At 37.2% G+C, this 26,652-nt stretch overlaps 1 protein-coding gene across 1 annotated transcript; it reads left to right on the top strand.

Annotated features, from left to right (window-relative positions):
* Smu1 (Smu1 spliceosomal factor) lies at nt 1-25,616 on the top strand. The gene is made up of 11 exons (XM_069834152.1): nt 1-166; nt 246-312; nt 2,594-2,737; nt 7,813-7,927; nt 8,037-8,225; nt 11,966-12,195; nt 14,092-14,315; nt 18,099-18,200; nt 19,344-19,530; nt 20,807-20,959; nt 25,254-25,616. The coding sequence occupies exons 1-11, from the start codon at nt 141-143 to the stop codon at nt 25,350-25,352; spliced, it is 1,536 nt and encodes a 511-aa protein (XP_069690253.1). The 5' UTR covers nt 1-140; the 3' UTR covers nt 25,353-25,616.
* The last annotated feature ends 1,036 nt before the right edge of the window (nt 25,617-26,652 follow it).

Below are 26,652 nucleotides of genomic sequence, written 5' to 3'. Positions count from 1 at the left end.
CCTTGTAAATACGGTCAATCTTTTGCTGTTCTAGTGGAGTTTCAAAAAATATTTATTTTATTTTTCTTCATTTCTGTGGTATCCTGATTATAATCAAGATAATAACTTATTGTGTTATATATTGAAAATATTAGGTCGATATGTCAATTGAAATTGAATCAGCAGAGTGAGTATTTTTCGATTCAAATAAAACCTGAATAGGTTATTGTTTGCGAACATAATATTTCGATGTTGTTTCATTTCAGTGTTATACGTCTGATTCAGCAATACTTAAAGGAATCCAACTTACTTAGGACGCTACAGACTCTTCAGGTAATAAGCATTTCTGATCCCTAAGTATATATTATTAAATTTCATCGATTCGGTATAGGCTTAGTCGTGACTTTGAGACTTCGATTAATTGGTTCTTTATATTAGGCTTATAATTGTATTTCTAAATGTGTTACTAGTTTACAATATGCTCGTGTAAAAGGAAAGGTAATTATTTGCTTAGCGGTTACCATACTTTTTTTTGTTTATGGGAGTAATTCAACAAGTGGTGAATGACATAATAAATAACGGGATATATGGATGTTGTGAACGTTCAGTGTAAATGGGGACACATTTCCCTTGTTTTAAATTACTGCAAATATACACCGCCAAAAGCAAGTCGAAGGATTGGAAGGTTTCAGAGCGAACCGAATCTAACCTAACTTTTGGAGAGTGTTGGGTAGGCTAGTCTAAAGCCTAACTGGATGGAAATCACTCAGGAAGAAGTAGAGAAACAGTGGATACGAACGGAATCTCTGAAGTAAATAATTATAAATTATAATAATTTACTAATAATAGCTAGTCCCTATCACTACTGAGAGATTTTGTTTACTGTGTTCCCACTCGAACAGTTACCCTGTTTCGAAACGTTATGTACAGAATTGACGATAATGCAAGTACGTGCCAAATCCTCTAACAAACACAAAGATTCACTGATTTACAGTATGACTGTGGGTCACTATAGCTTAATGATATACTTTTGTACTACAGTTCCCAACTTAGGGTCGGTGCATTCCAGGATAACTTATACGAGACATAGGAAGAAAAGATGTTCTTTAACTAAAAACGACAATTTAAGAACAATTTGGGTACAGCTTTTATGGGGAAATAATCTATTTTAATAATGCACAGCCCTCCACAATTGGTTGGTATGACCAATTTTAATTTCATTTAACCCACATGCTAATCACATTTCAAAATTTTAATTTATTCACGTCTTTGTCACAATTGGTAAACAGCAAATTAAGGGTTAATGGAGTTAATGTACTGACAAACATAAACATCAACATTTATTTTATGATAACTTTTAGACAACACTCGCACTAGTGCTGGTAGACATCGCAGTTCAATTTTTAAACATCTGTTTATCTTAAGATTTGACTTCCTTTATAAATCTGGGGGTTTTCACTATAGCATGCGACACTGAAAGTTTTTTTGACGAAGAAAGTGGAAAAATGGTGTAATTTTCAAAGGAAAAGTAGTTTGGAAGTAAAGAATTCATAGGATGTCAGTTGACTTGAAAACATACAATGCATCTTCACCATCATGTCCGCAATGATTGACTGGCTGCATGCCCTATAGGAGGCCACGCTTCTGCCACTAAGACGACATGCGTGCTGACGCACCTAGTATATATCAGAAATTTGGTTATTTTCTCATCTAGTATGGTTTTCATTAATTTCATAATTCTCCCATACATTGCCATTGTTTTGGAATTTGGAAGTAGAAATTTTCTTACCATATTTACATGCGATTTTGTATACTTGTTATGGTAGAAATTGTATCTTGTCTCCGGATTTTACTATTAATATTTGCACATTATCATCATCATCATCATCATCCTTTCCTGTGTTGGTCCTAGTGACCCATTACTATATTCACCCATCTCTTTCATTGGCTTCCCAAAGATTTTATCCCATTAAGAAAGTAACGAAGAATTTGCCAGACCCATCCATTTTCTCCACATGTTGAAGCCAATTTTGTTTGTAATATTTGTACATACACATGCATTATCGTTTAAATGTTGTTAGTTATTGAGCGCTGATTTCATTTCCATTCTGTAGCCCTTAGAGGTATACATGAGTTAAATAAATTGGGATTAACATGATTTCAGCTTTCACAATGTTCAAAATTGCGCGAATATCGTAGATGTAGAAATATTCAACTTTTGGAGCTACATATTGGCTCCATTATGAATGGAGGCAAAGAAAAAGGAAACTTATCTGTTGAATCCGTTACTAAGTGCCATTTGTTCAAAAGATAGGATCCCCCTTCCCTGCCTTCACTGATGAAAGAGTCAATAAGTACCTGCAAAATGTTAGGTTTTAGATATCTTTACATTTATGATACAGTGCAAACAACCAAAAATCTCACACCATAATTGGTTTAATTTACATCTATATATAACTGTTTATTGATATTTATAGGATATGAAATTTGTGTATTGAACAAATTAGTTATAGATTTTAAATTCCGATATAAACTTTTTATTGCTTTTATTAATTATGATTGTGTATTTTCTTTTCACCTAAAAACTACAACTCATTTCCCGTATCTATTTCAGGAGGAAACTGGAGTTTCTTTGAATACAGTGGACAGTGTTGAAGGATTTGTATCTGATATTAATAATGGACACTGGGATACAGTTCTCAAAGCCATACAGTCTCTCAAACTTCCAGACAAGAAACTTATTGATTTATATGAACAGGTATGAAATATCTGATGCACTGTACCTTAATCAACTGACAACTTCACACTGCAGTTTGATTCCAACCAGATCCTATGAGATTTGTGGTAGTCTAAGTAACCATATAAATGTTTTCAGTCAAGTACTTAAGTTTCTCTGCCATTTCTCATGTTACTGTTGGAACAACTGGATAATACTCACGGCAGACCAATATCGATAGTCGACCCTACTCGCTGGCCACTAGTCACCGGGCCGTACCGAGCCGTATCAAACAAAATATAATCAAAATGGTGGTAGTCAAATTCGCGACTATATTCTTAAATAATTCACTCCATTAGTCAAGTTCAAGGTTTTATGTAGTACAACGGCGGTTTTTTGAATGCATTAAAAGAAAATGAAGATGTAATAAGATCATAAACTAGGTTATCACAAGGAAATTAACAGGAAAAAAGGTGTGTTTCACGGAATACCATTAAAATGACGGAAAGTAAATTTCCGGTTAATGTTCGCCAAAGCGTAAAGTACGTAATTATGACGGCGTTGCTGTTTTATTTCTGGCCTAAAGAAAAATACCTAGCCTTTTACGAAAAAAAAATGTAGGGACCATGAAATTATTCACTGCTTTCATTATAGACCTATTATTTTTTTTATCAATATTACGAATCAAAAACTGTCATATTATATAATTTTAACTACTACATGGACGAATGAAATCAAGCTAACCTAACCAAAGCTAACCTAACCTAACCAAAGCTAACCTAACCTAACCTAACCTAACCAAAGCTAGCCTAACCTAACCAAAGCTAATCTAACCTAACCAAAGCTAAGCTAAGCTAAGCTAAGCTAAGCTAAGCTAACCTAACCGAAGCTAACCTAAGCTAATCTAACCTAACATAACCTTCGTAAATGCAAGGCCTGTAACCGGAGCAAGAAGGGATCTCAATCATTTAATCTGCAATGTACACGCAAAAATAAATTCAAGTAAGGATCACGTCCCGAGCCTCTCCTCTAAGGCACTCGTCATAATTTACTCGCAATATTTACGCAAATACACATTGTCGCTAACAGTGGCGCTATCTCTCAATAATGTTCAGAACGAAGGAGGTAGACAGAGAGAGAAAAAAATTTCTCCCACCAACTACGCCACACACCAATGTCATGTTCTTATGTTGGTGACATTGTGTATTTACTTAAATTTGGTGATAAACGTAACGGCACGGTTCAAAGCGACCGTGCTAATTCTCCAGTATAGCGTTACTGTTTATTCATTATTACCCTGTCATCTTGGCATTAGGCTAGTAGGTTAGTTGAAAATAAATGCTAGGTAAATAAATACCATATTTTCTCGAATACCACGCACACTTTTCTTCCGAAATATACTAGTAAAAAATACAGGTGCGCAGCTTATTCGAAATGAAGTTGGCAATATTGCCCCATGCAACTCCTAAGGTGATAACACTTGCCATTATCTTCCTGCTCGGATATTTCAATTGTTAACATTTGGATTAGCAATACATGTGTCAGAATCAAAGCAGAGACCGGAACTTTGGCAGAATGCCTTTTTAAATGTGTTAAATCTATCTTCATTTTGAAAGTAAATCTGTACGAATTATCCTTTGTGATTGAAACGTCACAGTTTTATGTTGCTCTTTTCTGCTGTTTTTTTAATATAAATGCCTAATTCACAAAATAATTTTTTTTTTGCCTTTATTTGATTATTTATCTATTATTTACTAATTTATTATTAGAAATTGCCTACAGGTATATTTTAATTTACTTCTGTAACCGCTACAATGAAAGTGACTTCACCGAATGTATGTTATTGTCTTTCAGTCAGTTCATATTCTCTTTGCAACAATGAGTGCTGTCTTGCAAAAATGTATAACAGTAAGCTTTTTAATTATCGCTTGTGTTTATTTGACAAGGCAACAATGAGTGTGGGTCTGACGTTATTTTTCTTTCAGTTTTCATTGCGACGTTGTTGTACCAAGCAGCAAGATGCTGAAATTCAGTGTTCCTTTACACAGTAAATTGCAAAGTTACGTTAATACTTTTGGATCCGACATAGGCTATTTTGTACTGACGGTAAAGTACTTATATGCAAAATATGTGAGCAGTCAGTGAACTACGAAAAGAAATATTTCATATCGCAACATATCAGTACAACCAAATACAAAAATGCACTTTCCAAGGCTACTGGGAAGAAGATTTCTTTGCTTCCAACAGTAATTGCAATATCGAGCCGAAAACTCAATTTGCATTCGACTTATGTAAAGCTTTTCTTGCTGCCGAAATCCCTTTTTGGAAAGTGGAAGGTTGTGGGTCTAGTGCAAGGTTTTTGTAATTGCCTTTTATTGCGTATTTTAGCTATTTATAATATCTTTTTGCCTGCCTATTTTAGCTATTTATGATACCTTTTTGCCTGCCTATTTTAATGATTCATAATGCCTAAATTTCAGGTCTCTGGTGATAAGTATATACATAGTTTATGCATCTTATGTTTTCAGTTCTGAAAATGAGTACCACTAGGTATGAGATTGTAATCTTTTACTCACAGCGAAAAACTTAGAATTATCAAAAATGTGGAGGAACATGGAAATCATGATGCATGCTATTAATGTTGCATGATATTGTATAAATGACTGATTAAGCAACATAACTGACGTGTGCAGTGTTTGCGCATAGGATGGGTTTGAAAATTTATTTCTTTATTTATTGCTAACTGAACTATATTTGTGTTTAATTGTTTTTAATTTGTCGTGAATACATTTGTTGAGAGTTTAATTTTTTTTCACTTCACTAGTCTCTTCCTTAGTTCTTTCTCCAGAGGTCCGCAGAAGATGCTCCTTTCCTACAGCTCATGTTATTGCTTACAGTACACTCCAAGTATTTGAAGCTGTCCACTTGTTCTACTGCCTCATTTGGAATTCGCAACTTTACCTTCTTTACTTTTCTTCCTATGATCATGGTCTTCGTCTTGTTGGCATTATTTTCATTCCATACTGTTCACAGCTGTCATTTTGGTCCAGTAGCATATCTCTTAGTATCATCTCTTCTGCTAACAATGTCATATCATCAGCAAATCGTATATACCTACTTTATTCTTCTTCCTCCTACTACCACTCCTCCCATGTTTTGAAAACAGTTCTTCACTAAATCCCCCAAATAGATGTTGAACAGGGTAGGTGATAAAGGGCATCATTGTCGTACTCCTGGCCCTGTTATAATGGATTATGTTGTCATAGATTGAAGAAGTTATTTTATTTCATTGCCTATCCTGGTCGCAGGTGATATATATGTCAACATCCCAAACTCCGTAATGGTCGTTCAACAGTAGAAGTTTGCGTCCAGGTTATCAAATGGGATCATTCACAATGATTCACATAAACACTGACATTAACATTGCCGTTAGACATTAACATGAAAGTTTGCAAACTCCAAACTTTCATGCTTATGCTTACGTGATTTGCAAACAGAACACAATCATGGAGCGCTGAAGTATAGGACAGAATATGAGGAAATGGCGTCATTGTTATGTTTCCATGGTTACCAAGTACCTTTGCGGTTATGTTTATGTCCCCATCATGACTGATGTGATTTTACCATAATGTTTACATTCTTAAGTTAACATTTACATTATATTTAATTTTCAATTCACAATGAAAATTAAACATAACCGTAACATAAACACAGAAGTTTGCGGCCAGCTTTTCAAATGGGATCATTCACAATGATTCACATAAACATTGCCGTTATATGGTAACATGAAAGTTTGCAAACTCCAAACTTTCATGCTTATGCTTACGTGATTTGCAAACAGAACACAATCGTGGAGCGCTGAAGTATAGGACAGAATATGAGGAAATGGCGTCATTGTTATGTTTCCATGGTTACCAAGTACCTTTGCGGTTATGTTTATGTCCCCATCATGACTGATGTGATTTTACCATAACGTTTACATTCTTAAGTTAACATTTACATTATATTTAATTTTCAATTCACAATGAAAATTAAACATAACCGTAACATAAACACAGAAGTTTGCGGCCAGCTTTTCAAATGGGATCATTCACAATGATTCACATAAACATTGCCGTTATATGGTAACATGAAAGTTTGCAAACTCCAAACTTTCATGCTTATGCTTACGTGATTTGCAAACAGAACACAATCGTGGAGCGCTGAAGTATAGGACAGAATATGAGGAAATGGCGTCATTGTTATGTTTCCATGGTTACCAAGTACCTTTGCGGTTATGTTTATGTCCCCATCATGACTGATGTGATTTTACCATAACGTTTACATTCTTAAGTTAACATTTACATTATATTTAATTTTCAATTCACAATGAAAATTAAACATAACCGTAACATAAACACAGAAGTTTGCGGCCAGCTTTTCAAATGGGATCATTCACAATGATTCACATAAACATTGCCGTTATATGGTAACATGAAAGTTTGCAAACTCCAAACTTTCATGCTTATGCTTACGTGATTTGCAAACAGAACACAATCGTGGAGCGCTGAAGTATAGGACAGAATATGAGGAAATGGCGTCATTGTTATGTTTCCATGGTTACCAAGTACCTTTGCGGTTATGTTTATGTCCCCATCATGACTGATGTGATTTTACCATAACGTTTACATTCTTAAGTTAACATTTACATTATATTTAATTTTCAATTCACAATGAAAATTAAACATAACCGTAACATAAACACAGAAGTTTGCGGCCAGCTTTTCAAATGGGATCATTCACAATGATTCACATAAACATTGCCGTTATATGGTAACATGAAAGTTTGCAAACTCCAAACTTTCATGCTTATGCTTACGTGATTTGCAAACAGTACACAATCGTGGAGTGCTGAAGTATACGACAGAATATGAGAAAATGGCGTCGTTGTTATGTTTCCATGGTTACCAAGTACCCTATCTTAGTGGTTATGTTTATGTTCCCATCGTGAATGTTCTTGATTTTACCATAACGTTTACATTTTTAAGTTAACGCTTACGTTATGTTTGTGAATGAGCCTTAAGCCAAGTTTTTCCCACAGTCTGTGTGTTATGTGTGGTTGTTGTTCTTGCATGCAGGTAGTGCTGGAGCTGATTGAACTGCGAGAACTCGGAGCAGCGCGCTCACTTCTACGACAGACTGACCCCATGATTATGATGAAGCAACAGGAGCCTGAGCGTTACATCCACTTAGGTGAATATTGAAATGTAATGTTATGTCTTTTCTGTGTATAAACAGTCTGATCCGTTTGGGTGGAGATAGGGAGACAGCATTTGTGAAATCTATTTTTTTTCAATTCCAGAGAATTTACTGGCTCGGTCTTACTTTGACCCTCGTGAAGCGTATCCAGATGGCAGCACCAAAGAGAAGCGTCGTGCTGCCATTGCTCAGGCTCTGTCTGGGGAAGTGTCAGTTGTACCATCATCCCGTCTGCTTGCTTTGCTTGGGCAGTCTCTCAAATGGCAGCAGCATCAGGGACTTCTCCCCCCAGGTGAGTAATCTTTGACTTCACATTTTTTTATCATGTGTCTATAGTTCGGTTAATTGAGTAGTTGGTATTAAATGCCTGCACATATGGAACCTTGTAGCTGCTAAGACTAACTTTGACTGGCCAATTTTTTTTTGTGTGTGTGTTTTTTTACCGTAATGCTTGAATCATACATACCGTATGTTAATTACAGAGAACCAGGAGTCACGTTCACTCTTACTATTCGAAGTAGATAGAAATCCTGCATTTATTACTTGCATAAGTCATTTCAGTGTTATTTTAAAAATTATGTATATGGATGTATGACGTGAGGCTTTCCCGGCGTTTGATGTAGAATAAAGGCTGGTTCACATAAACCGGAAACAAGAATCGGAACGAAAACGGAAACAGTAAAATTGTTAAAATGTGTACATTTAAATGTGAGCATTCACACTTAACAAAAAGCTTGCCGGAGCCCAGGATCGGCAACGGAGAGTTGGCCAAGTTTCAACTTTGGCGTTCACGTTTCCGATCACAGCCCACTAGATTCATTCTATTGCCATCTAAAAGCTATTTTGTCGTATATTTTGTAGCAAGAAGACCGTGACATAACCTATGCATTATTTTGTTCTATGCTGTGCATTATGGAGCAAGTTTTTATTTGATGAGATTCTAATATTGAGTGTTGAGGAAAATCCTCACCTTTACGATAAGCGGTGCGCCTCGTATAAAAATGAGAAAATGGAGGAAAATACATGGCTTTCAATAGCTGCAGCTTTGAAGACCAATCGGAAGTGAGTCGTAATTTATTACTGTATTGGTTGTATTACACACTACATATTGATGCTTCAATTCAATAACTACTGTTGTGTTCATTTTTGTTCTATTACAAATGTTTCTTTTCTAATTATTTTACGTTATGGTAGACTTAAAATAGGTTGTGATAATAAAGATGCATGGGCATATTTATAGTACCGTACCTAATGAAATGTTTCAGTTGAAATTTCGAAGTTGGTTAACCTGTGTTTGTTGGCTGCCTTGTACTCATGAGAGAACACCATTGGTCAATTATACACAAATATCATCAGAATGCGTAATATCGACTTTACATATCGTTATTGACATACATATCGATATGCATAGTCGTCTATGTTCTCGGTTTATTGTGAATAAAAAGTTTTCATATTCACGTCCTCTGCTTCTCGTTTTCATTCTGGTTCTCGTTCCCGGTTTATTGTGAACCAGCCTTAACTCTTCTCTGGTTCTCAGCCAGGTGAGTTGGAGATTTGCTTCCAAGCTTTCGACGGCTAGCTCTGCCATCTTCTCCAGGGAATGAAGTGATATGGGACCATGTCTAGCCGGTATATATGCAATAGTAGGGCTTCCCATATACAAACCACCCGCCGAGGAACAAGATGAGACGAAGGGCATGGCATACATCCCATTCTATGGCCCCATCTCTGGCAAGATTGGCAGACTGCTAAGAAAACACGGGATTAAGACCATCCATAAGCCGCACACAAAGATCCAGAACTTGCTGAGACCAGTTAAGGACGACCTTGGTCTTAGGACACCTGGTGTCTACAAAATAACTTGCGAGTGTGGAAAATGCTACATCGGGCAGATGGGACGCACCATTATGGAATGCTGCAAGGAACATCAATGCAGCATAAGACTATATTACCCCGATAAGTCTGCAGTAGCCCAACACAGCCTAGAAACTGGTCACAAGATAGATTTCGGCGCCACCACCATCTTGGACAAGACATCAGGATACTGGGACTTGGTTATCAAGGAAGCCATCGAAATCCAGCTAGATGGCAATAATTTCAACAGAGACGGGGGTCTACAGCTGAGTACAGCATGGAAACCTGCCATCAATACACTTAGACCACCAGCACACGGCAGACAGTTGGGACCAGCAACTAGCTCCTGATTGGCTACCGCTTCCACCAACCAGAATGCACCTGGCAGTCGGGACTAGGAACTAGCTCCTGATTGGCCCGCAGCGGGAAGCCCTACTATTGCATATATACTGGCTAGACATGGTCCCACATCACTTCATTCCCTGAAGAAGATGACAGAGCTAGCTATGGAAAGCTTGGAAGCAAATCTCCAACTCACCTGGCTGAGAACCCGAGAAGAGTTATTCTATGTATATGGATGTTTTATAATCTTGGCTTTAAACATGATAAGAGTAGTTATCCAGCATTTTCAGCATCAATTTTCACTTTTTACAATTTATATAGACTTCAATACATGGCTGCATTCATTTGTTAACCAAATGACAGAACGGAACATGCAATAAAAAAATTCTCAATAGGCTGTATTGGAGAGAGAGCCATTAAGTTTTATGTTCGAATACATCGCTGATAGAATTGCTGTTGAGGTAAACATCAGCAGTGACAATCAATTATCTCTTATTTCCACATACACTGAAAACCCATTACATCTTCGCTATGTTGGGGAGTAGCCATCTTGTATGGATTGAGAGTGAACATGTCTATTGCTATAGTAAAAATCATGCTCTGTTGTTTGCTACCAATTGCTTATCTGTCTTTTCCCATTTTCACTGCATATGCCTCAACATAGTGAATTGTTTCTCTTCACTCAATTCGAGAATCTTTGCAATTTATTTTGACGGCTGCTGATTGTTGCTCAGTTGAGATTGAGATTGAGATTGTAGCCTGGTTCGTTGTTTGATACCATTGTGAATGTTCTGTCGCTTCGCATTCTCGAGTTACATTGCCTGAGCTCCGTGGACATGCAACTCATCAATTTGTGCTTCAACTTCCCTTCTCCTGCATATTGCTATATGACATCACTCGCTTCAACTCAAGGTCACGTTGAATATATTGATGCTTTGCCTATCGCTGTTTATATCTTGTAGTTTAGAAGTTATAGGTGCGACAAAAATGCCCAGAAAAAGTGTTGGTCGATTTTCTGGAATGGCACTCTTGTACTGGCCCGAACTTACAGATGTATTCACGTCAAAAATAAGACGGAAATTATGAAAATATTATTTAAAAATGGATTATTGTTAAGATTTCGCGAATAAAACCGGTACTGATATTGCTGGAATTTGTTTAAAACTTGAATTTTTTTTTTTGGTGTTATTTCGCTATTCAAAATTGCTGTTTCTGGAGTTATGGGATAAATATAAAGAAATGGTGCAAAAAATTGGCAAAATGAGAACAATTCGCTTAATCGCATCTCGCGAATTTCATGGATCTCTATTCATATGGTTAACTAAAACCTTTTTGAACTTTTCTAGTCTTACAATATGAATCATTTTTGAAATGAAACACCTGTTTAATGAAATTCATTATCCAGAGTGTTAGGATGATAAGCGAGAATGATGAATAATTGAATTCTGACATCGGCAAGAACTGTGCAGTAAATTTCTCCTGGAGCCTGACCAATGCTGTTTATCATCCAAGGACCTTTCATTTGTTTTATATTATCTCCAAATAATATTTCTTCCCATATTTTCTCTACTCAAATTACTTTCCAGTACTTTCTTTACTCTTTCATCCAATGCGTTCTTGGTCTTTGTAAGGGAATATTTGCTGTTTTATTTCTAAAGCTAACTTCAGGAATCTTTCTTTCACTGTTTTGTAACCTGCCCACAAGCACTTTGTTGTCTACAAATGTAACAGGATTTGCCTAGGTCCTCTTTTGAGGAAAATGCCTCAATTTCTGGGCTGATAAAGTCTGTAGATGTCAACTTACCATTTTCTTTACGATACTTTTGCATGTTTCAGGAACGACTATTGACTTGTTCAGAGGTAAAGCAGCCATCAGGGATCAAGAGGAGGAAAAGTACCCAACACAGCTCTCCAAGCAGATAAAGTTTGGACAGAAATCTCATGTGGAGTGTGCCCGTTTCTCTCCTGATGGGCAGTACCTTGTTACAGGAAGTGTAGATGGCTTCATCGAAGTGTGGAACTTCACAACTGGCAAGATCAGAAAGGATCTCAAGTACCAAGCACAAGTACGAAATCTGTGAATTAAATAAAAGATATCCCTTAATCTAGATATGCTTCCTATAAATGCAGTAGTAAAGGCAGAAACACATTACTGACACGTCATGTGAGATCATGTGTATGTTATCTTCAATATGTTCTGTGTTATGGAGCTGACGACATGTTTTGTCATCATATCGGTGGGCCAGTTCAAAAGGAAACAATTCAAAATTTAAAATCTTGATAAAACTGCATTTTAAAGTCTTACGTTACAGTGAAAAATTCAGGGATCATTGAAATTACTCCAAATTCTGTTAATGATGTCTCTTATATACTATTGTTATGCCTCAGGGCTTAAGAACGCCCTGTATCATGATTTCCTGTGGTGTTAAATTTGAAACAGGACAGGTGTCAGAGGAATACATGGTCTTAAGCGAAAACGCAATACAGTCCCAGCTTGTGAAGTAAATAGATGCTTAGCCAGCATTATAGAGTTTTGTCGCGCATGCGGTAAATCAATAGTTACGATAAAAGTATTCTTACGCCACGAATCACACTGAAATTCTGGTCCCTTTTACAAATCAATGGCTGATAAAAATCTATTTACATCAGTGATATTATTAGAAAAAACTGTTAACATAGAGAAACAACAAATCCTGATCTATCCATAGACACATTATCTACCACACCTGCATGAAATTAAAAATTGAAGGTTTAAACTGAGCAGAAAAGGAGCTGTGTTCCAATTAGAGTGATGTTAATTGGATTTTTCACAGCAACGTGAAACTTGAAACTGCAGTTACCTCAAAATTTTTAATTGTTTTCCTTTTAAACTAGCCCATTGATATTATGTGGTTGTGCATATGAAAAGAGACCATTTGGTGGCTTCTAGTTTCAGATGTAATCTTTGAAAAACAGAGGAAATATTCAAACTGGTGAATTTCAGGTACTTGCCTCCTAAATATCCTCGTCACTGTCACGAAAGACCAAAAAGTAACTGTTTGGTGTGGAGTGTGTTTTCAGGGTATTGATTTTCTTTTAAGTTGGTTATTTAATGACGCAGTGTCAACTACCCGGTTATTTAGCATTGATTACATTATTGATAGTGAAATGGTATTTGGCGAAATGAAACCAAGGATTCGCCATAGATTACCTGGCATTCGCCTTACAGTTGGGAAAAATCTCGGAAAAAACCCAACTAGGTCAGCTGAAGCGAGAATCGAACCCATGCCCGAGTGCAACTCCGGATTGGCAGACAAGCATCTCAGCCGACTGAGCTATGCCAGTGGCTCAGAGTATTGATATGAGGCATGTTACGAATTTTTTTTATGTCTTTGGTATTATCACATATTAAGCAATAAACTGTACAAATATTAGAGTCCTGCATCAACTGAATCACGCTCAAATCACTGTCTGACCTGATGACTTCTGGTTCATAACGTTACCTATGGCTCTCCATTGTTGGACCCGCCTCAAAATACTGTGTTACTCTGGCACAGGAGCATGGCGATCTTCATTATTGCATTGCAGTGTCTGTTGGGCCTCTGTAACAGAGCCTGTCAGGATAAATGTTTCCACTGCTGTGATCCTTGACTGCACCGACCAGTGTTCCATGATAGATTAATTGCGAGTCTTTCAACTACCTCGGCATGTATTTGTACCACACATGTGCACGTTTAGTTCACTAGAATTGCCAACTGAAATTGCTACATACAATATGGGCCACCTTGTATAAACAAATAAAAATTTGCCCCTAAAGGCAACTGTCTAGTATACCTTTGTATAAATTCGCCTATGCCTTTACATTAGATGTAAGCTATTCTTGTTGATGCTTGTCTTTATATTAAATGTAGATTGAATTTTGTTGCCTTTACAGTAGATATGCACTCCTGTTATCTTTCTACTAACTGAATCAATTGTCGCAGGACAACTTCATGATGATGGAGGAAGCTGTGCTGTGCATGTCATTCAGCCGTGACTCAGAAATGCTAGCATCAGGGTCACAGGATGGCAAGGTGAAAGTATGGCGCATCCAGACAGGTCAATGTCTGCGCCGCTTTGAGAAGGCACATGTCAAGGGTGTCACCTGCCTCCAGTTTTCCCGTGACAACAGCCAAGTGCTCAGTGCTTCATTTGATACTACGATCAGGTAGACTACAATTTAGCCCTTATGCAGTCGCAAGGGGTGTTGTAACATCCCAGTCACATATACAGATCTGTTAACTATATATTGAATAAGCCTGTAGTTCTGAAACTCTCAGTACCTTTTTTAGAATTGCTAAGGCAACAATGACCGTAAACATTAGTGGTGGGAAGATTATGAACGAGTCGTTCATAAAGAACGAATCATTGAACCGAATGAACGAATCATGATTCAGTAAACAAAATGAATCGATTCCTTCCTGAATCGAACGTCTTCTCCGTTCTCACTTGTTATGAATCGTTTTCTACATTGAATCTTCTGAATCCAGGTTCCTTATCGGTCCACTCACTAGCAGATGTAGTAGTAATAGTAGTAGTAGTAGTATTTATTTATTTAACCTGGTAGAGATAAGGCCATCAGGCCTTCTCTGCCCCTCTACCAGGGGATTACAACTATAATATGAAGAATAAAATTACAATTAGTATTAAATTTACAATTACAGTTACAATAAAAATTAAAGTACGACAAGATTACCTGATTAATGAAAGCTAGACAATTTATCATAGAAGTTAATAACAAAGAATATTTTTGTATTTACTGAATTACAAATTAAACCTAGAATAACAAAATTCTATAGTGATGAAATTACCATATATTGAGATATTCTGTGATAGATTAAGAGAAGTATTTACAAGAAACCATGCCTGAACGAGTCTCAATTACTGACCAAGTGTCTAATAAGTTTGTGTTTGAATTCAATTTTATTTTGACAGTCCCTGATGCTAGCAGGTAACGAATTCCACAGTCTTGGCAGGGCTGGATGTCTAGGTCCACCCAGTAACAGACGTGCTTGTTTCATAAGCTGCGATATTTGCGACATCTGGTAGCTGGTAGAGGAACTTTGTTAAAATCAGCTGTTATTAATTGTATAGAACGATGTATTTAAGTTGTCAGTGCCATGTTTGGATATAATGAATTGCTAAAGTAGAATATCTATTTCATTAATGTTTTAAAACGGGTAGAAAATAAAATTGTTCGCATTACATCAACTATTTATTTTTTATTATTTCAATGTACCGAAGTACATATGATATTTCCATGCAGATATTCTGCGTCATCATACGATGAAAGAGTAATGGAATGGAGAAAAATTCTCTCTGGCACCGGGATTTGAACCCGGGTTTTCAGCTCTACGTGCTGATGCTTTATCCACTAAGCTACACCGGATACAACCCCGACGTCGGACAGAATTGTCTCTGTCGGATCCCGGCCAACTAGTCACTCATAACGAGTGCACCTCAGCACATGTGTGGACTTCAGTCCTATGTTCATAGACATCTGTGACGTAGTGCAGAGGGCGGCCACTAGAGGGAACCCAAGAGTTGGAACTCAATCAGAGACAATTCTGTCCGACGTCGGGGTTGTATCCGGTGTGGCTTAGTGGATAAAGCATCAGCACGTAGAGCTGAAAACCCGGGTTCAAATCCCGACGCCGGAGAGAATTTTTCTCCATTCCATTACTCTTTCATCGTATGATGACGCAGAATATCTGCGTGGAAATATCATATGTACTTCGGTACATTGAAATAATATATGATATGCGTAGATTTAAGACAGCGCTTATTCCGTCAGATCCCGGCCAACTAGTCACTCATAACGAGTGCACCTTGGCACATGTGTGGACTTTGGTCCTATGTTCATAGACATCTGTGACATAGTGCAGAGGGCGGCCACTAGAGGGAACCCAAGAGTTGGAACTCAATCAGAGACAATTCTGTCCGACGTCGGGGTTGTATCCGGTGTGGCTTAGTGGATAAAGCATCAGCACATAGAGCTGAAAACTTGGGTTCAAATCCCAGCACTGGAGAGAATTTTTCTCCGTTCCATTACTCTTTCATCGTATTTATTTTTTAATTACTGGTACCATTCCAGCTTAATCCAATTATGATGGTCTTAATTAAACTTATATAGGCTAACTTGATCATATTCATACATCTAAATTAATCACATGGATATGAAAGCTAGTATTCCTTATCACATACTTAAAAAATATATTTGTCCTAAACAGAATAATAAAAATTCGCCAACCATTTATGAAATATAGAAAATGTAGCCCACCATAAGTTTAAAAATATGAAGTTAGGCCTACAGGAAGATTCAAAAACAAAACTTGTGAATATTATAACGCATAAACTGTGCCATTTGTATAATATTTTTAGACAAAAAATGTAAAAGAGATAGGGAAAACACACACGCCAATTAAGAAGACTTTCCTGGATTTTTATGTTTTATTAAAATTTTCTCAACTTCCTTTTGGTGTTCAAACTGTAAAATCTGTGACCTATTTAATTATTTTATCTCTGTTTTTCATTACTGATTAATGATTATGTAGCCTAAATATTATAACTTTATAACATTACAGTACAGTCACATAATGTAGGAGATAATAAACTTATTTTATATACCAGTACCCATTTCTCTATCTCTTTAAGTATATGTACTACGATGTCTTTAATACATCTTTGCAACCAGTGGATGACCGTGTCAATTTACCACTAATGCAGTGAACTGCAATGTGCTTTCATCTACTGAGCAAAAAGTGAACGTGAAGTAAATACTGTAGTAACGAACGAAAGATATCGCTGAATAGAAATGAAGATCCAGTATGTAATTCGTTCATACTTGTATTGGAACATCTTTGAATCAAATGAACAAATCGAATGAACGAATCATTTTAGGGAATCGTTCTTACAGAACCGATTCTTCAAAATGAATCGAACTTCCCATCTCTATACTGTTTTCGCTTTAAGAAAAATCCTAATGTAAACACAAGCACATGGCTGTCATACCCGTGATTGGCTTATAGTCGAAACACTTACACGACGCAGGAAAATATACTCCGTATTTGGAAACTATCTTGTATTATTTGAAAATAAAAAATTGAATTCTAGTTGTTAAATACAATGAAACATATAACTTCACTCATACGTAAAACGATATGTAAAAGAAAAGCTACTTTTATATTTTGTTATGTACTATCAACGCGGATGAATACCAACAGTAATACCAAGGTAGTCTGTTCTTGTAACAAGCTGGTGTCACTTGAGCTTGTCGTTCACGTTAGCACGTGGTACTGAAGTATAGCTTCTGCATCCTCAGTGTGTGTGGTTATTAAACATAAGAGTGGAAACTCTCTCAAAAGCAAAGAAAAACAAATAGTCTTAAATGTATATAATAAGTTAAGTGAGTTTTAATTACAATAATTATAAAGTAAATGTTTCCTAAGCAAATGAATGCATAATAGTGAGGTTAGGCCTACTTAACCAGTAACGGGAAATGTTTAACATGAAACAGAATGTACAACAGTAGGCGGGAACATGTACTGAGAATCTATGGCGCCAAACAGCGGCCAATGAAGCCTCACTTCCGTCAGGTGCTATTGTTTACATTAGGATTTTTTCTTACAGCGAAAATATTATAGTAAACATGTTTGAAATCTAGGCCACGATTTCCCCAAAAAGCATTAACACAGAAGTGGTATTCTTCTTCACTATCCAACTTATATTCAAATTCCCATTCTTCCTACTAAATATTGGAGTGCAAGAGAGCAAATATCATCATCATCATCATCATCATCATCTACTCAACATTAGTTACCAATCAACCAACTTTGAGTGATTCTGACTGTGGATTACCATAGCAAAGAGTATAAGTTACAGGAACCAGTAGGGTCAGCCAAAGTGTGAATGTTTCATCTGTCATCTGAAGGTTCTGGCATCTCTTTTTCAGAATTCACGGGCTCAAGTCTGGAAAAACTTTGAAGGAGTTTAGAGGACACAGCTCTTTTGTGAACGAGGTCGTCTTTACACCAGATGGACACAGTATACTGAGGTCAGTAGTTGTAGAAAATGGTGCAGTGGCAGTACGTAGTACATAAGAATTAACGTGTGCTACAGTTAATATGTAGCATTAAGGCCTGGTTTTATAAATACGGGTAATCTAAAGATTATGTTAAACCTAAGTTAAACCTAACCATGAGTTTAACTCAGTGTGCCGTATTAGAGAGTCTCGGTTAAGTTAAACCGTAGTAGAATATGATTGGTATTACTGCTAGGAAAGAAAAGAAGAACATCGTAACTACCAGTATTTAATGATATTATTGATTTAAAATAGCCGACGATCATGGATAATCTTCATTAAGAAACATCTTTGTTCTTCGATATCAGAGAGAGTCTCATAAAAAAACCTAAAGAGGACCAATACCACGTACTTCAGTATGCTTGTCAGACTTAACCTCAAATAGTTTCTTAACGCTGGCTACAAACGTTATACTCCCAAACACAATGCAACCAAACTAAACCTTGCATGACCATCCGCGTCATAACTCCATACAGAATCTTCCATCGTTCTTTTCAAATAATTTTTAAATTTAAACCGTAAAACACATATTTCTGCACTTTCTCATTTTTCTGTTAAATGTTGTATCGGAGTTTCAATTTTTCGAAACAAGGTTAGGACTGTCTGCTTCAAAAACCTCAATCTGTTTTAAAACTTATGTTCATTTATGTATATTTCAAAGTGGTGCACTCTATTTCGAAAAATTCTTGGCCGCCGTGGTCGTTCAATAATATTGATCACTCACATATCGTCACTCATAAGTTCTTGGAAAACATCTGCAATATCCATGTGTATTGCGGAAACCACCATCTTGTACTGTTGAGCCTTGAACTGCAGTTTAAACGGCAGAGAACTTTCGATCAAGTTAAACTGAAGTTAACTCAAGATTAACTGATAGTTAAGGTTTTATAATACGAAGCAGAACGAAAAACTTCAGTTTAAATTGAATGTAAAGTTTAAACGGCGTTTATAATATCGGCCCTAAAACAAACCATCGCTTTCACTTTTTTTCTTAAATTCTATTCAGTAGCTTTTGAAAATGGCGCTAATACAATAATTACTGTATATTTAACAGTTAATTTTTTTCATGTTGTGACAGTCGTAATTAGAAAATAAACGACTATGTTGTGTTTGCAGTGCCTCTTCGGATGGAACAGTGAAAGTATGGAGCATCAAATCAACAGAGTGCACCAACACATTCAAGTCATTGGGTGGTGCAGGAGACATCACAGTCAACAGCATTCACCTACTGCCCAAGAACCCAGAGCATTTTGTGGTCTGCAACCGATCTAACACTGTCGTCATCATGAACATGCAGGGCCAGGTAAAGGGGACACTATTTACCCCTTCACACAGACTTACTGCACCAACATACTTCATATTTCAATACTGCTTTTATTAAGTTCTCCCCTCATTTTTTTCTTATTTTTTCTCATTCTTCTCTCGTCCTTCCAATTCCTGTCCTTTTTCTTCCTCCTCTTCTCCTTCATCTTTTTCTTACTTTTTCTTATTCTTCTCTCGTCCTTCCAATTCCTGTCCTTTCTCTTCCTCCTCTTCTTCATCTTTTTCTTACTTTTTCTCATTCTTCTCTCGTCCTTCCAATTCCTGTCCTTTTTCTTCCTCTTTCTCCATCTTTTTCTTACTTTTTCTCATTCTTCTCTTATCCTTCCAATTCCAGTCCTTTTTCTTCCTCCTCTTTCTCCATCTTTTTCTTACTTTTTCTCGTTCTTCTCTCATCCTTCCAATTCCTGTCCTTTTTCTTCCTCCTCTTTCGCCATCTTTTTCTTAATTTTTCTCATTCTTCTCTCATCCTTCCAATTCCTGTCCTTTTTCTCCCTCCTCTTCATCTTTTTCTTACTTTTTCTCATTCTTCTCTCGTCCTTTCAATTCCTGTCCATTTTCTTCCTCCTCTTCTCCTTCATCTTTTTCTTACTTTTTCTTATTCTTCTCTCGTCCTTACAATTTCTATTCTTTTTCTTCCTTCTTTTCTCCCTTCATCTTTTTCTTATTCTTCTCTCGTCCTTCCTATTCCTCTTCATTTTCTTCCTCCTCATCTTCATCATCCATACACTACACTTAACACGAACTTTTACACATACACTTACCTTAGTACACGACATAACCGTCCATAGATATACATCATGCACAGCATGGCTGCCAAAGTGGTGTGCAACTTGAAAATGGGTTCTGCCATCTATCCGCACTATACAGAATTCGAATCGCGTAAGTGAAATGGGTAGGCATTGGATACATACATACAGTATCTGCTTAAATTTGGCTGGCTTAGGTTGTTCTAAATTCTAGCAATCCTGGGAACAGTTTCCTAGTTACGTGCACCTATGTCAACTCAAATCTTTACCTCATAAATGGAATTTACACACTGTCAGGCTAGCAGATGACAAAAAGATGATGGTTACAATACCGTGAAGAGTAATAGAAGTACTGTAGGCCTAGTATGGACTATATATGTTACTGTAATTACGAGTAATTCATGGTTATTTATGTTGTATACTTGTAGCATAAAACAACTAGCATGCCATAGGACGCCATAAAATTGATTAAGACACATGCAGTAAAATTTTAATTGTGTTATATTACAGATTGTGCGATCATTCTCCAGCGGTAAGCGAGAAGGGGGTGACTTTGTATCCTGCACGTTGTCACCCCGTGGTGAATGGATCTACTGTGTAGGAGAGGACTTGGTGCTGTACTGCTTTTCCACTGCATCAGGGAAACTGGAACGAACTCTCAATGTAAGGTTTCTTAAGATTAAGATTATTACAAAATCACAAGAATTTAGGTCTTGAAATGACTATTGTATTGCCCTTGCTTACTTAAGTTTAGCGAGTATCCAGGTATATTTTGGTTCGACTCCTTGTCTTTCTTTTGCCTGAATTACACTTGTGTGTTCTACTGTGTCAGAGGCCTTTGTGTAGTCTATGAATGCTACTTAAAAAGATAGATGAAATTCCTCTGCAATGATTTGTTTCACCATCTGTAGATAGTCTACTGTACTGTAGCCTGCATAGAAGTCTGCTTGATCGGGCAGTTGACTCTGTCTAAAGTCCTTGTTATTCTTCTTGTGATTATTTTCGAGAAAAGTTTGTATAGATTCAACATTAGACTGATGGGTCTATAATTGTTTAGAGCGTCCTTGGCGCCTTTTGTAATGTACATAATTACAAACAAATTAATAAAAAGAAAGGGAGAAGGGAACACCCAGTGCTGGCATGTAGCTTACTTCTATCAAATAACAGGAAAGGGACTGCTAGGCTTAAAAATTTAAAATCGAGACGGCAGTTCGGCAAGGAAACCCAATCCCCCCAAAGCTATTTACAAGCTTGCTGGAAGAGATATTCCGAGAACTGAACTGGGGAAAGAAATACGGAATCACAATTAATGAATACAGGCCCACAAACCAAAGGTTTGCTGATGACGTGGTGCTATTTGCCAGTAATGCAAACGAGCTACAAGATATGATTCAAGAACTAAGCAACAGCAGCAAAAAGGCTGGTCTATTGATGAACATGAATAAGACACAAGTAATGACAAATAGCCAAGACATATCAATCATAGAGCGTATTCCGAATCTCAGCGCTGAGCAATCTGATGGCATCACGGTGTTCCGAATTTCAACGATGGCGACACTGATGCTCCACCCGGTGTTGCACCAGTGCCATCAGCTTGTAGAGGTGGTGGCAGTCTCCATCAGCCACCATCAGTGAATCTGATTGGTTCTTGTATAGGGCGGGAATTAGCAGACGAATGACATCGTGCACTGTTGTGTCATGGCGGTGTGTCCTGCTGTATTGTTTGTAATGAGCACAACGTAAAAACAATATGTTAATGGCTTATGAGCGAACATGTCAATGGACCAGTTATTACTGCCGGTTCAAGAAATAAAGTGTTTATGCTCTCTTTTCTTTGAACGAGATGGCAGTACGGAAATTTCGCAAAATTTTGCTAGCATTGCACAGACAACAACTTATACAGTCGCCATGACAGCCATCGATCCTTCCAGCAGTTTTGTTCCAATTTCGCTGCAGCGTGACGTCATTGTTGTCCACTGGTCCGGTGAGATTCGGAATACGCTGATAATTGACTTCAAATTTCTACAGTATGTATCAGAATATATATACCTAGGGCAACTGGTAAGAATACAGAACAACATAGACAAAGAACTAAAACGCAGAGTAGCAATAGCATGGAAAGCTTCCTGGGCGCTAAAATTCATTGTTAGACAAAAAACTAACCCGAAAAATCAAGATCAAAACACTAGACTCCTGCACCTTCCCATCACTACTATACGGATGCCAAACCTTGAACTTGATGGAAACACAAAATGAACGCATTCAAGTTTGTCAAAGAAAGATGGAGAGGAAAGTGTTAGGATATCCACTAAAGACAAAGTACCAAACACCAGGATAAGGGAAATAACCAAATTAAAGAGCCACCAACTTGAAATGGAAATGGGGAGGACACATGGCAAGGCTCCAAAGCACCAGATGGGCGTACTTTTCTACTATGTGGACCCCCCCCCCCTCCGCACTAGCAAGAGACGACAAGGCAGACCAGGAACAAGATGGGACGATGCCTTCAAGAAAGAAAAAGGAACACACTGGACTAGGACTGCACGAGACTGTAGCGGCTGGAGAGACATCCAAAGTAGGAGGCAGAAAGTGTTAAACGTGATCATCTAGTGTCCAACCGGGAAGAAGGGAGGAAGTACGCGAAGTGCGGAGTGACGAACATGATCATCCAGTGCCAGATTGCAAAGAACTGAAAGAGGAACAAAGAGGTCAAGTGCAGAAGTGGTCCAGTGACTTCCCAGAATTGAGTGAATCCCAACAAAGCAAACCACTTAAGCTGTCCCTCGTGTATCTTACTGAGCTACCCCTTTCAAGAGAAGGACTTAGCCCTTCAGGGACAAATCGGCTGTTCGTTCATTCATTCAATCAATTATGTTGTTGTTTTCTAATGCCAGGCGTTTGACAAAGTCATTTGACCTCTTGCACTCCAATATTTTGCAAAGATATTCAAATGGCAAGTTGTAGCCGATTTAAGTGAACACCATATTTTAACATTTTGGTGGCTACTTCATCCACACACAACCCCCAGAATGTCTGGAGGACCACACCTGCTGTTGATTGACGGGTCTATTACCCCTAGTTGGGAGATCTTGTTGATCACTAGCTTTCCCTCCCTAAGCCACTGGAGGACGATTTTAGTGCCATAGCAGGTCAGCACTAGGAACAGAAAAGTAGAAAGAGGAGGAAGGAAAGTGAAATGAACCCCTAGGCCTCGAATGCTCTAATACTGTCGGGGTTGAAGAAAGTAAGAGTTCAGTCAGAGGACTGGATAGGAAAGGGTAAAGAGGGAATTAGGTATTGAATAGAGAAAAATTGTTGTTCTTTATGGTTGTGAAACTTGGACTCTCGCTTTGAGAGAGGAACATAGGTTAAGGGTGTTTGAGAATAAGGTGCTTAGGAAAATATTTAGGGCTAAGAGGGATGAAGTTACAGGAGAATGGAGAAAGTTACACAACACAGAACTGCACGCATTGTATTCTGTACCTGACATAATTAGCAACATTAAATCCAGACGTTTGAGATGGCAGGGCATGTAGCACGAATGGGCGAATCCAGAAATGCATATAGAGTGTTAGTTGGGAGGCTGGAGGGAAAAAGACCTTTAAGGAGGCCGAGACGTAGATGGGAAGATAATATTAAAATGGATTTGAGGGAGGTGGGATATGATGATAGAGAATGGATTAATATGGCTCAGGATAGGGACCAATGGCAGGCTTATGTGAGGACGGCAATGAACCTCCGGGTTCCTTAAAAGCCAGTAAGTAAGTAAGTAAGTATAGAGAAAAATTATACCAAATTCAGTCATTAACTCATCAGGCTGACCAGTGGTAATTGATGAGTAGCCCCTCCCTTTAGTTCAGCTTGTAAAATTATGCTTACTAACAGCTGCACCACGGGAAGGTAGGGATGGGACATTGGGTATTTGTCCAGGTTGGTTCCTTAAAGCTTTCAATGGGAAGGATTAATAGCTCTCCCATCTGTATTCGACAAATACCCTTTTGCAGCCTCAATCAATTATGTAAAAATTAACATTGAGTAGTGGAAACTATCTTCTTGCCATCCAAATAGTTTAACTGACTATGGAATATGTAACAGAGATTTTTCTTATATATAACCCTGTTAACAGTCACCGAAATATTTTCATAGCCTTGAACATGTGATTGTAAAAACTAAAATTATAAATTTGTTAGGGTAGTTTTTAAAAAAACAAAATACCAATCCAAACAGAAAGTATGTTATTAAATAAGTATATAATAAATTTTCAATCTTAAGACATATCAACTTGCAAATGTTTATTTGCTATTTAATAAGATATATGAACGTTTTCGCCGTTTTCGTTATATCTGATGATGCCCCAAATGGCAAAAACGTTCATATATCTTATTAAATAGCAAATAAACATTTGCAAGTTGATATGTCTTAAGATTGAAAATTTATTATATACTTATTTAATAATTCACTAGGCATATTGAAATATAAAAATGAATTGTAAAAAAAGAAAGTATGTGCTCATCTCATCTGTCGAAGACCAATAAAAATACAGAATCCACTTTTTATGCAGCAAACTGTAGTTTATTAGAACTGTACTAATAATGTCTGAAATTTCCTTGTTTCTGATATTATCCATTCCACATATCAGTACTCAAAAATAATACTACAACTCAATCATCATGCAATACTTGTGTTGTCCACACCTGTGGAGTAACGGTTAGCGCGTCTGGCCGCGAAACCAGGTGGCCCGGGTTCGATTCCTGGTCGGGGCAAGTTACCTGGTTGAGGTTTTTTCTGGGGTTTTCCCTCAACCCAATATGAGCAAATGCTGGGTAACTTTCGGTGCTGGACTCCGGATTCATTTCACTGGCATTATCACCTTCATCTCATTCAGACGCTAAATAGATGTTGGAAAAGCGTCGTAAAATAACCTACTTAAATAAATAAAATACTTCTGTTCTTTCAGGTGCACGAGAAGGATGTAATAGGAGTGTCACACCATCCCCACCAGAACTTGCTCTGCTCATACAGTGAAGATGGGTTACTAAGACTGTGGAAGCCTTAAGTCTCCATTTCATTGACGTGTGCTATAAAGAACATTCAAGTATATTCGTATTTACGTCAGCAGAGACTCTTCTCATATTCTCCTGTTTTCTGGTTGCTAAAGTAATACCAATTAGCAGCATGTAGTGTCACAGTTAAGGGTTATGTAAAATAAGTAAATGAACTTCAGTCTTTTTGTTTTATTCTTAACTGGAGGAAAATATTCTTCAACATTTTGTTGTAAGTGTTTAAAAATTAATAATTATTTTCAGAGTAATATAAATTACAGTAGAACTTGGTTATAGCGACCTCGTTTTGTACAACACCTCGCCTATAACATCAAATATTCTGTGGTCCCAACTAATTCCCCATAAGAAATATGCTTTTCTACCCTGCTTAATACAACAAATGTATATGCGTCTACCTCACATATAACGTCATTTTCAACCTCAGTTTGGAATAAGATTGTCTAAGAACCAAAGTATTTTAAGAAATATTTTGTTGAAATCTGGCGAATTATTTATTGTCCCCTTCTGTCATAGACTTCTGAAATGGAGGCAGATTTCCTTTAACCCGCCTGAATTCATGCCGTATTAACGGCACTTGCGTATGATCAGTTTCGGCCAGGTAGTTTTCACTAAGTGCACGCATTTTAGCACAGTATGGCCACTAAAAGATGTTTTAACGTTGGAAGAAAAAGTTAGTGTTTCATCAAATTGAGAATGGAATTTAAAAAAGCTGACGTGTGTCGTTAGTTTGGCCTAGTTAATTGCACAGTCCAAACGATTTGGAAGAGCAAAGATAAAATTGTTGCTGCAATTGAACAGAATGGATCGAAGCTAGGGGAAGGAGCAGTGAAATTGTAACTGAAATAATGAATATAGAACATAATTTAGAAAATGTGTATTGGGAAAATAGGAGACAGTAGAGTAAAATGACTGATTACGTGACCCCTAAGTAAAGAAGTTTGATGAGTATTGAACACACTGTTTTAATACAGAATATTGCATTTATAATTGTACGGGTGTTTCATTACGTTCATGGTAGGCTTAAAAGTGAATACTGTACATAAATCTAAAATAAGCCTAATTAAGTTTGTTATTTTTCATTTTCCACCTCACTAGACTGATAATATGAAACTCGGTTACTACGACACTCGTTTATAACAGCATAATTTTTAAGGTCCCTTGGATGTCGTTATAACAGAGTTCTACTGTATAGAATTGATCATTTATAAATTTTTTCTGTGATCACTGCCCTCTTTTCAGTTAAATATTTTTCTTAGAAATAGCTGCTCAGAAACTAGACATTTCTGAAAGTGG

Source organism: Periplaneta americana, chromosome 1 (genome assembly GCF_040183065.1).
Source record: "Periplaneta americana isolate PAMFEO1 chromosome 1, P.americana_PAMFEO1_priV1, whole genome shotgun sequence".
In the NCBI taxonomy this organism is placed as follows: Eukaryota; Metazoa; Arthropoda; class Insecta; order Blattodea; family Blattidae; genus Periplaneta; species Periplaneta americana.
This window is presented reverse-complemented; position numbering and strand designations above follow the sequence as displayed.